Source organism: Bubalus kerabau, chromosome 3 (assembly GCF_029407905.1).
Source record: "Bubalus kerabau isolate K-KA32 ecotype Philippines breed swamp buffalo chromosome 3, PCC_UOA_SB_1v2, whole genome shotgun sequence".
Classification (NCBI taxonomy): domain Eukaryota; kingdom Metazoa; phylum Chordata; class Mammalia; order Artiodactyla; family Bovidae; genus Bubalus; species Bubalus kerabau.
In genome coordinates, this window is record NC_073626.1 from 26630818 (window position 1) to 26642265 (window position 11448).

The 11448-nt window shown below is 38.1% G+C and overlaps 1 protein-coding gene across 1 annotated transcript; it reads left to right on the forward strand.

The window, feature by feature from the left end:
- The first annotated feature begins 1078 nt into the window (after positions 1 to 1078).
- Positions 1079 to 10117, forward strand: LOC129645793 (SLA class II histocompatibility antigen, DQ haplotype D alpha chain-like). Its single transcript, XM_055571199.1, has 5 exons — positions 1079 to 1222; positions 3275 to 3523; positions 3971 to 4252; positions 4494 to 4667; positions 4832 to 10117. The coding sequence occupies exons 1-4, from the start codon at positions 1141 to 1143 to the stop codon at positions 4646 to 4648; spliced, it is 768 nt and encodes a 255-aa protein (XP_055427174.1). The 5' UTR covers positions 1079 to 1140; the 3' UTR covers positions 4649 to 4667; positions 4832 to 10117.
- Positions 10118 to 11448: the final 1331 nt, after the last annotated feature.

An 11448-nucleotide genomic window follows, 5' to 3' on the forward strand; every position in this document is an offset into this window, starting at 1 on the left:
ACAGTGCTGAGAAACTGAGGAACATCTAACAGGGACAGGGAGACTGATTCCAAATTCAACCCCTATTAACCTATGGCTTCCATAACACACACACACAAACATAAATTATTTTGAAAAAATAAGTTCCCCCTATAAAAATTGTCTTTGACTTTAGCTCGATCATTAGTCCCTCACAAATATCTGGAGTTTTAATATGGCAGGATAAATAATACTAAAATATAGAGTAAAGGAAGAAAACTAATTTTCTAAGTCAGGACAATTCCCTGAATTCTACCCTCAATATTTGAGTTGACATACTTAATTGTACAGCAAGTCAACAAGAATGTCCTTTAATATAATCAATGATACCCAAATTCCTTTAAATGTAGATAGGTTCATCAAAATATAGAACATAAAGAATACTCAAGGCAGGGGAAAAATTCAAATGAAAGATCATGCAGTTACTTTAGGCAGCACTATATGACCTTACAAGTCTTTTTATTCCCCTGAGTGCAAATACTAAAGCTTTTGAGAGCATGAGAAGAATAATTTACTCAACTGGATTTCTACAAGTAGAAAAGCCAAAGGTATTCCTTGGCTACCACTTGGCAGAAATCACTTAGATCAACTCAATATTTAGAGAATTCCATATCACTATGGAAACAAAGAGAAAGACAGTTAACCTACATACAGAGTCAATGGAAAGGGGAAGGAATGGGACCTGCCAGGGAGGGGGACCAACTCAGGGCAGATTTTTTTGGAAGCTATAGCCCAGAATGTCCTGTTGGATATCAAATTAGCTGTATCTTCATCTATCCATGAGGCTGTTCAGAAATCCCCACCCCTCATCACCAACAGGCATACACACATACATGAGAAGACTCTGATTTAATACTCTCCCTCCTTTCATGGACAGATCCTTCTGGTCCACTGTGAGTGGAGGCTGCATCAGAACCAGGGGATTTCCCAGTCCCTTCCAGGCCTCTTAGTACAAAGTCTTCATCTGGCAACTGAGGTGTCATCATAGAGGATTTTTCTGATTGGTCAAAACCTAACCTGACAGAGTGTGGCTTGGGTATCTTTAGAATTCCCTCTCAACTCAGCCCACATCATTGCTCTGCAACTCAGAACAGCAACTTCTGAGACCACCTTGAGAACAGGATGATCCTGAACAGAGCCCTGATTTTGGGGGCCCTCGCCCTCACCACCATGATGAGTCCCTCTGGGAGTGAAGACATTGTGGGTGAGTGCACGGTTGAAGGATACGGAGACTGAAGTTAGGGAGCAGGGAATTGGAGGGGTGGGGGGTGGGGGTTGGCCTAGAAATAGAGACTCCTGGAAGCATTCTCAATATTAAGCAAATATAAAAGTTACCGTCATTGCACCTTCAGGAAATCAGGGTCCAGACCCACTCTCTCTGTTGCCTGTGCTGTTGCATGCTCTGTTTCTGATATTGGATCCAGTGAATACGTTCTGGAGGGCTCTAGGGCATTCATTCACAATTGTCTCAAAGATTAGAGATGTTTTCACAAGTAGATGTTTTGTTACAAAAAATTTCATGAGCTATTGCTCCCAAATTTTCTGAATAACTTTTGAAGCTTTTCATGTATTTCTCTTAAAGTTTATATTGGGGTATATAGTTCCATGAATTATGAATACTGTGTGGATATGAAGAAGAGTAACCTTTACTTGGTCTCAGATCTACATACATTTCTATGCTGGCATTCTAGCACAGGTAGGTGAGCAAGCCCAGCTGAGCGTCTTAGACAAAGCATTTTACCACATGGTTCTCACTTAATCTCAGTTACTTCATTTGTGTCACCTCACAAATAATCAAATAAAAAAGGCATGTAGAAATGCTTTCCAAGTAATGAAGACACATAAATATCAATGATTATTATTTTTAAATTATTACTATCACAAGTATAACTTCATATTTTTCTAAAACAAAGTAGAAAATATATTCACTTTTAAAATTAAGAACTTTATGAAGAAAAATTTGGAGAATTAAATTATATTATTCTCAATTTGTCAGCCCAAATTGCCTATCTTTCAGTTCATGTGATGAAGACCTGTATAAGGAAACTGGGCAAGCACAAGTTAATTACATGGTCCCTTAGGACCCTCTGCCTTGCTGTCCCCCTCTTTCCACCTGCTCTTCTTACATTTCTTCATCTTCCTTTCCTTCCAGGATCCATCCCTGGCTCATATCTCTGTTGTTTCATAGACAGGAAAAGTGGGTTTGTAAAAACCAAAGTAGAAAAGCCAAATGGTTTAAAGGGGAGGTGAAAGAAAGGTTACTCTAACCTTCAACAACGTTATTAACCACGGCAGCTACCACTCTAATTTTGTATGGTAGTGCTAGTTTCACCTGCTTCTCCAGAGCACTTCCAATTTTCCTCTTTTCCTCATCGCACCAGAGCATCCTTGTCAGCCTTGATTTACACATTAGGCACAGTGGGCACAGTGCCGAGGGCCTGCATTGCTTGTGGGGCTCATAAAAATTGTTTCCTTAAAAATTAGAAGAAAAACAGACTTTTAGAATAGGGGGAAATGCTTTAAATTTTAATCCAAGCTGAATTATGTTTATCTTTGTATCATATGGCTATAAAATACATTTTTAATATTTTTATAAAAGGAGGCACTCACAAAAACAACAATGCTTAAGGCTCACAAGCCATAATGCAGCTCTGGTCACTGCTGATTTTGACTTCATATGGTTAGGCTACCTATGTCTGTCAGTCTTCCCCCAAATCTCTGTAATTCTCAGGAATAACAATCAATGTTTAATACACATTTTTGAGAACACAGCAAGCTAAATTTTGGGGATTCAAAGATGAAAAGACGTGATTTCTGTCCCCTAGAGGGTATACAGATTAGCAATGAAAAGAAATGATGCAGGAAAGCAGAAGGACCATGACTGAGCAGGACCATGGATCCAGCTGAGGCTAAAACTGTAAAAGTGAATTAGTTCCAACTGACACAGTGGAGTGATGTTCTTCAGCAACAGTTGGTAGCCCAGGACAGGTACCAGAGGAAAAGGATATTACATATATTCCTGTCTGGAAAAGGAGTCAAGATGCATTGCAAAGATAAGGAGGCTTTGTTGCAAGGCTTTTTAACTAACTAAACAACTACCAACACAGAGCGAAGAAGGAGCAGGTACTGGGAATTTTGTCTAGAAACTGGGCCACAAATGAAGCCCACAATGTTTGATGGTCAATTTCTTCTTTCACTTTGCTTAATAAGGATCTTATCTCTATTTTTCCCTTTCTTGCTCCTCACTCCGACTCAGCTGACCACATTGGCGCCTATGGCATAAACGTCTACCACTCATATGGTCCCTCTGGCTACTATACCCATGAATTTGATGGAGATGAAGAGTTCTACGTGGACCTGGAAAAGAAGGAGACTGTCTGGCATCTGCCTCTGTTTAGTAAATTTACAAGTTTTGACCCTCAGGGTGCGCTGAGAAACATAGCTAATGCGAAATATAATTTGGAGATTATGATTCAAGAGTCCAACTCTACTGCTGCTACCAACAGTATGTGTTTCCCACTCTGCCTCTCTTTATTAATCTACCCCTTCAAACCAGGCCTCACTCCCTTTTTCCCTAAGGATAGATACCCTTCACCACTTTATAAAACTCTCTCCTTTCCAAGGAGTCACCACATTTTCTCATGGTAATAGCTGAACCCTCATCCTCTGCCTTCTTTCAACTCACGTATTTCCATATGATAGAAAGATCCCTACTCCCATAATGCAATCTTTGAATATTTCATGGAGAGGTCCCACAGACCTCCCACTGGACAGGCAGGTCATCAAAAACAGGGGCATAGGCATAAAACAGAAGCAACATATGGTGCCTCCCAAACAGAATGGAAAGAAAAGCTCCTCCTCTGTCAGACTGGTAACTGTTGGTGGGAGGGCTCCCCCAGGAGGCAGTGCAGAGCTATTCCCATTTCAAATCTGTGCTGTTTCCTCACCACAGAGGTTCCTGAGGTGACTGTGTTTTCCAAGTCTCCCGTGATGCTGGATCAGCCCAACACTCTCATCTGTCACGTGGACAACATCTTTCCTCCTGTGATCAGCATCACATGGCTTAGGAATGGACACTCAGTGATAGAAGGTGTTTCTGAGACCAGCTTCCTCTCCAAGGATGATCATTCCTTCTCCAAGATCAGTTACCTCACCTTCCTCCCTTCTGATGATGATGTTTATGACTGCAAAGTGGAGCACTGGGGCCTGGATGAGCCACTGCTAAAACACTGGGGTATGTATGAGTTCCACCCTTTTGGAACATTCTTTTCTCTTTCAAGTCCAGAACACCCTGCCTGTTATCTGCTAAATCTCATGGCCCTAAACTTCCCATTCCAAGGGTTTCTAATGACAGACCTCACTCTCCTCCCTAAGCCCCATACCCCAAGTCTGCAGAGCCAACCCTTCCTCGTCCCATCCCACCCACATGCACAGAAACATTCTGTATTCTGAGTTCCACAATTTCACTTTCACAGAACCTGAGATTCCAGCCCCTATGTCAGAGCTGACAGAGACTGTGGTCTGTGCCCTGGGGTTGACCGTGGGCCTTGTGGGCATCGTGGTGGGCACCGTCCTCATCATCCGAGGTCTGCGTTCAGGTGGCCCCTCCAGACACCAGGGGCCGTTGTGAGTCACACTCCAGAAGGAAGGTAAGAATTCCGATCTGTTAGATCTGGGGACATAGTACAGACAGGGGAAAGTGGGAAGAGGTTGTGGACACAAATGTGGTTGAAAGTTGCTGAACTGGGAAACAGCATGACAGTGGCACAGGAGCCCCCTGGAACCCACTGATCTCATGTCTTTCCTGTTGCAGGTGCACTGTCCATCTTCGAGAACAGACAAAATGGACTTGCTAGATGACCTAGAACTATTTTCTGGCCAAGTACATCATGTACCTTCTCTCCTCCTACCCTCCTCCTCATACTTCTTCTCTGGGACTTAAGGTGCTGTATCATCTCAGAGCTCACATACATTTGGGATTCTCCCCCTGACCTTCTAATTTTTTCTTTTCTCAATTGTTACCTATTATGGAATCCTTGAGATATCCCACCCAGCTACCTAATCCACCAATGACCCTAAACTAATATATCCATGGAAGAAATAAATGTCTTTATGAGGTCTTTACTGACTTTTTCCCATCTTTCATCTCAGGGCTGATTAGAACCATGGCCTCTTCTGCTTCAGGCCCCTTTAACCTCAATTCCCAGATTATGTTTCATGCCCAGTAACACTGGAGCAGCTTGTAGAGACTGATAATATTTTGCTATCTTAACTAGAGTTAATATTTCTGTCTTCCTTTTTTTTCCATCCTTAGCCGCTGCCACCCACCCCTAAATTAAGACATCAATGAAGGTAATATATACTCTCTGCCTTTGGTGCAGATCAGTTAAAACAAAAATACAAAAACCAAGAAGTAAAGTGATACTTATTTTAATATCACTTTAAAATTTTGACAGAGAAATAAGTTGGGAAAAAGGAATTTTGAATCTCTAAAGTACCAGGAGTCAAAATTAGTTTTCAGAACTTTTAATTCTTAAGGAACACGTGTATACCTGTGGTGGATTCATTTTGATATATGGCAAAACCAATACAATATTGTAAAGTTAAAAAATAAAATAAAATAATAATAATAATGTAATCTCTTAAGGAAAAAAAAAAGAATTAGTGGTGATAAGAGAAACTTTCTTCTTCCCCTCTCACACTTGAAAAGATAAGAATTATCTAGGTAGGAAAAAAAATATGTTTGTTAGGAAAACATTAAAATAAGAAAATAAAGCAGGTATCTAAGAAGGACCAAATACTTTGTCCTTATTTAGAGTTAGAAACAATAGGAAAATGGATTAAAGTAGAAACCACAGACATATTTAAGAACACAGCTGTTGTTTGCTTCATGTCTTACGTGAATCCCTGCTAGAAAACCGTGTAGACTTTTCCTGACATGGCATGTGTGGAACTATAGAGTGAATATGGCTCCAGGATGCTCCTAGGCAGATAAGCTGAAGTCAGGCTCACTGAATCTCTGTGCATCCCTGTATGCCCTGGAAATAACCAATTGATATCCTCAGCTCCTGCCCCTCACCCCTCCTGGCAAAGGAAAATATAAGCTTACAAGAGAGAAATCTCTGGAGGAACAGCATAGATGGGATAATGGACCATATCCTCCTCTAGACTCACTGTCTCCTAGTGGAAGTCCTTGTAGTGGAGATGGATCAACAGATGAGATTCTCTGGCTCTCCTCAGTGTGTCCAAGGCCTCACTCCAAGTATGTGACTTGACTTGGAGTCATTTTGCCATTGGAAATTATTTAGGGTTAGGGTTAGGGTTCATTGCCTCAGTCTTACTAAGTCCATACATTGCATTGCAGATTATTTTATGGAACAACTATGAAATGTATGAAACTGTCCTTGCCCAGGCCATCTACATCATTGAGCTTAAAATGTGATTGGAACACAAATCCATTCCCTGAGAGAATGTGTCTTCATTCTTTCCCTGAAAATAGGTTCATCATATCATTTTTCTAGATTCCATATGTATGTGTTAATATACTTTATTTGTTTTTCTCTTTCTGACTTACCTTGTAAAGATTTTTTTTAATATATTTAAATCCAAAAATAGAAAAAGTGTGTCTGGGGAAAAAAAGACACAATATGAGCACAGCAACTGATAGAGTAGACTTTGGTGCAAAGAAACCTAAATCCAAATACAGGACTCAGCACTTTACAGCTAGGATTTTAAATTATAGCATTAGGCAAAGTATCTAGCATTTCTGAATCTTATTTTCCCATTCATAAAGTGGGGTGGTAACACTTTCTTTGCAGAGTTATTGACAGAATTTAAATAATCTTGTCATATAGAAAGTACTTTATACATAGTATATAAATAAATAAGAAAACATTGCTAGTTATATCCATATTTTCTTTAAAAGAATGGATTATATTATATGAAAATTGTTTTTCTGAGACCTTTAACGATTTAGGAGATTCAAACTTGGAGCTATAGATGAATTTCTTTTCATATGTTTTTGGAGAATTTTTTTTCCTCTCCAAAATAAGGTGGGAGTGGGATTGGGTTAGACTTTGAGAATAGACAGGGTATAGTGGTTAGTATAGTGGTTAGTGACACATTACTGGTGAAGGGGTTGCTGAGAGAACTCAGGGAAAGTTGTAATATTTGACTTTGTGTTTTTACTCTCTAATAAAAAATATGTCTCCTCCTTATGGCCTATGAATTTTTAGTCAAGCTATGGTATATGCAACGGATCTTTATCCATGCTTATTTTGAAGAGAAGCGAGGAGTAGAATTAAAAGCTGACTGTAAGGTAGAAGCAAGAGAATAATTTAAAGTCCAGGCAAGGAATTAGTAAATGCAGGGAATCTGAACCAGAGCTGATCATGAAAATATAGGTAATAGAGCATAAGAGATATTTAGGGCAATGAAACTACTCTGTATGATGCTACAATAGTACATACATGTCACACAAAGCCACAGAACGTACGTTAAGAGTGAATCCTAATGTAAACTATTGGCTTTGCATGCTAACAATATGTCAATGTAGGTTCATCATTTGTAAGAAATGTGCCACTATTAGGAGAGGTGTATAATAGGGAAGTTATAGTAAGGGCAGGAGATATGTGGCAATCTCTTTATCTTCCATTTAATTTTGCTATGAAACTAAACCTACTCTAAAATGAGTGATTAAATAAAATTAGATTGGTAATTATCATCCCAAATGTATAAAATAACAATTTTAATCTGGAAAGAAATGTAGGTCACCTAAAAATACATAAATATGCTGAGAATTTCTTGGCAATAGAATTTCAAGTAAATGTTATGTAAATATAATGATTCATCAGCTAACAACCCAGAATATTGGAGGTAGTGTGTGTGTTTACATTATATGTGTTATCATAATATCAGGTTATATTGTATAGCATTACTATCAGTGTCCTGGAAAAAGACAAATGCTGTTCTCCTTCCCCATGAGATACTAAGGAAAGCACATTTCATGGTAGTTGCATTTTATTAAAGGGATTAAATCATTAAGTCTTTGTGTAAGTTTAGCAGAAATAAAATTAATTCCAAAAAATAAGAGCAAATATTTATTGTTATCAGCCACCATATGACATTACTATAAACAAAGATGGAAATCAGTCCTCATGATGTCAAATTACATGATTCTTGAACAATTATTTGAATTATTTCAGAGTATATGCATAAAATAAGACTTTAACATTTAATATGCTATTTTAAATTTACAAACTGAAAACCACATAAAAATATATCGTTTGTACTTACCACATACAGACAAGGATTTTGAAGGATTTAATATACAAATCAGGCACTTCACATTTAGTTGGCACATACTAATGCTAATGCTGCTGCTAAGTCGCTTCAGTCATGTCCAACTCTATGCGACCCCTTAGACGGCAGCCCACCAGGCTCCTCCGTCCCTGGGATTCTCCAGGCAAGAACACTGGAGTGGGTTGCCATTGCCTTCTCCAATGTATGAAAGTGAAAAGTGAAAGTGAATTTGCTCAGTCGTGTCCAACTCTTCGCGACCCCATGGACTGCAGCCTACCAGGCTCCTCCACCCATGGGATTTTCTAGGCAAGAGTACTGGAGTGGGGTGCCATTGCCTTCTCCTTGGCACATACTAAGCAGTCAAAAAATGTTAACAGTTTGTGTTATTGTTATTTTCTGGAACCCAAACCATAAATCTCAGGGTAAATTATATTAGAAGGATGCAACCAACAAGATTCAGCACATGGGAAGTTCTACTGGACAAATAATTCCACTTCTTCGGCAAATAATTTGCTAGGAAAAATAGAGAACAGATAAACTATAAATTAAAAAAAGAAATATATGGACCAAATGCTAGGCTTTGTTTGGATTCATATACAAATAAAATAACTTAAAAAATTCTTGTGAGACAATCAGAAAAACTGGACACTAAACACACTAAGGAATTATGTATCTAATTTTAGGTGTGCTCATGGCATTATTATTTCTAAAAACTCATTGCATTTTATATTTCTGTAGTAAAATATTTATGAATGAAATGATATGATTCTGAGATTATTTTCCAAGTCTGCATGTAAGATTAAGTAGATGGGTTTACAAAATTCCCCATGAGTTGATACTTGTTAAAGCTGGATTGCCAATACATGGTACTATGCTCCCTACTACGGTATATAGTTGAAATTTTGAATAATTCAAAGTTTTTTTAAAAAAATATTCAGTGAAAGCAAAAAATAGTAGGCAGAGGGGCATTCTATTTAAAGTTATGTCATTTTTTTAAAGTTTTATTCAGTTTTATCATACTTAGGAAACTTTGAGTATACAAATGCTAATCCAGACTACAGGAACCTCTCAAAAATGTAACCCTAAAGACAGATAGATAGATAGATAGATGCAACAAAGAATAATAGTAAAGGTAAGCAAAGTAGTTTTCCCTTTATTATTGGCTGGATACAGTGGCTGACTTTATTTTTCTGAGCTCCAGAATCACTTCAGATGGTGATTGCAGCCATGAAATTAAAAGACACTTACTCCTTGGAAGGAAAGTTATGACCAACCTAGACAGCATATTAAAAAGCAGAGACATTACTTTGTCAACAAAGGTCCATCTGGTCAAGGCTATGGTTTTTCCAGTGGTCATATATGGATGTGAGAGTTGGACTATAAAGCTGAGCACAGAAGAATTGATGCTTTTCAACTGTGGTGTTGGAGAAGACTCTGGAGAGTCCCTTGGACTGCAAGGGGATCCAACTAGTCTATCCTAAAGGAGATCAGTCCTGGGTGTTCATTGGAAGGACTGATGCTGAAGCTGAAACTCCAATACTTTGGCCACCTGATGTGAAGAGCTGACTCATTTGAAAAGACCCTGATGCTGGGAAAGATTGAGGGCAGGAGGAGAAGGGGACGATAAAGGATGAGATGGTTGGATAGCATCACCGACTCAATGGACATGGGTTTGGGTGAATTCTGGGAGTTGGTGATGGACAGGGAGGCCTGGCATGCTGTGGTTCATGAGGTTGCAAAGAGTTGGACACGACTGAGCGACTGAACTGAATCCCCAAACTTTGGTAACCTGATGATTACTTTAATTAGTAATGCAAAAGTGGTTATTGAGTACCAATGTTATCATACATATCATTCTATGTTCTCAGTATATTAAAATAATGTGAAAAGAGATATATTCATTGTCTTCAAAAAATCTACACTCCAGGGGAGGAAATATACACACATGAAATAATTCCACAAAGATATAATCAGAAGCTCTGAAAAATTTAATGAAAAATAAAAGACAACACAAAAGAGTATTGCACAGACACTGTGCAAAATTTGGTAGAGTTTAGAAGAAACTTAAAGAAATGTATCTTGAGATGAAATAAGATGGTGCATAGTAGTTAAAGAACAAATTAAGGAGGGCAGAGCAAATGTTTAAGAAAATCTTACAACATGAAATAAAAGATGAGAATAAAAATCATCACATAGTAAAGAACGTTCAATGTAAGAGCAAATAAACTGGAAAAAAAGAGCAAACAAAATTGTTTAAACAAACTTTAAAACCTTTCTAATTAGAATTATCAGAAGGGAAAAAAGATATTGCATCTAATAAAAGTAACGCTTGCTTGCTTGTGTGTGCTCAGTCATGTCTGACTGTTTGTGACCCCCTTGACTGTAGTCCACCAGGCTCCTCTGTTCATGAAATTCTCCAGGCAAGAATACTGGAGTGGATTGTCATTTCCTACTTCAGGGGATCTTCCCGACACAGGGATCAAACCTATGTCTGTTATGTCTCCTGCATTGGCAAGTGGGTTGTTTACCAATATAAAAGTAATAATGGGGACTAAAAATGAAAAATTTAACATAAAGCTTGGAAAATTAACCAAGAAAATCTCTCTGAAGTTAAAAAAAGAAAACAAAGAAATGTAATGTATGGAAGAAAAGATAAGACATAGAGAATACATTCAGGAAAGTCTATTGTTACATCAAATAACAGAGCTAGAGAGAAGAACAAAAATTTTAAATACAATATTACCAAAACAAATAGTAATGGGAAATTTTCCAGATATGAAGAACTTAACTCTTTACATGGAAGGGGACTGTCATATATTTAGCAAAATTAGTGAAAAAAGACTCATTCCTAAATATATCATTTAAAAATTTTCAGGACCTCAAGGCTTAAAAGAAGACCATAAAGCATCCTGATGGTGGAAAAAAATAAAATAAACTTACAATAGACAAAAATCAGATTGCCAGATACTACTATAATTAATTGTACTATATTGCTATAATTATATAATTAGCTATAATTAAGATAATTAGAAAGGTTTGTGCTGGGAGCCAGCTCCGCCCATGGCAAAGGTCATAAGGAAGGAGGCTTGGCATATGCAAAGGCGAGATTGAGCCTCAGGAGTCCCCCTG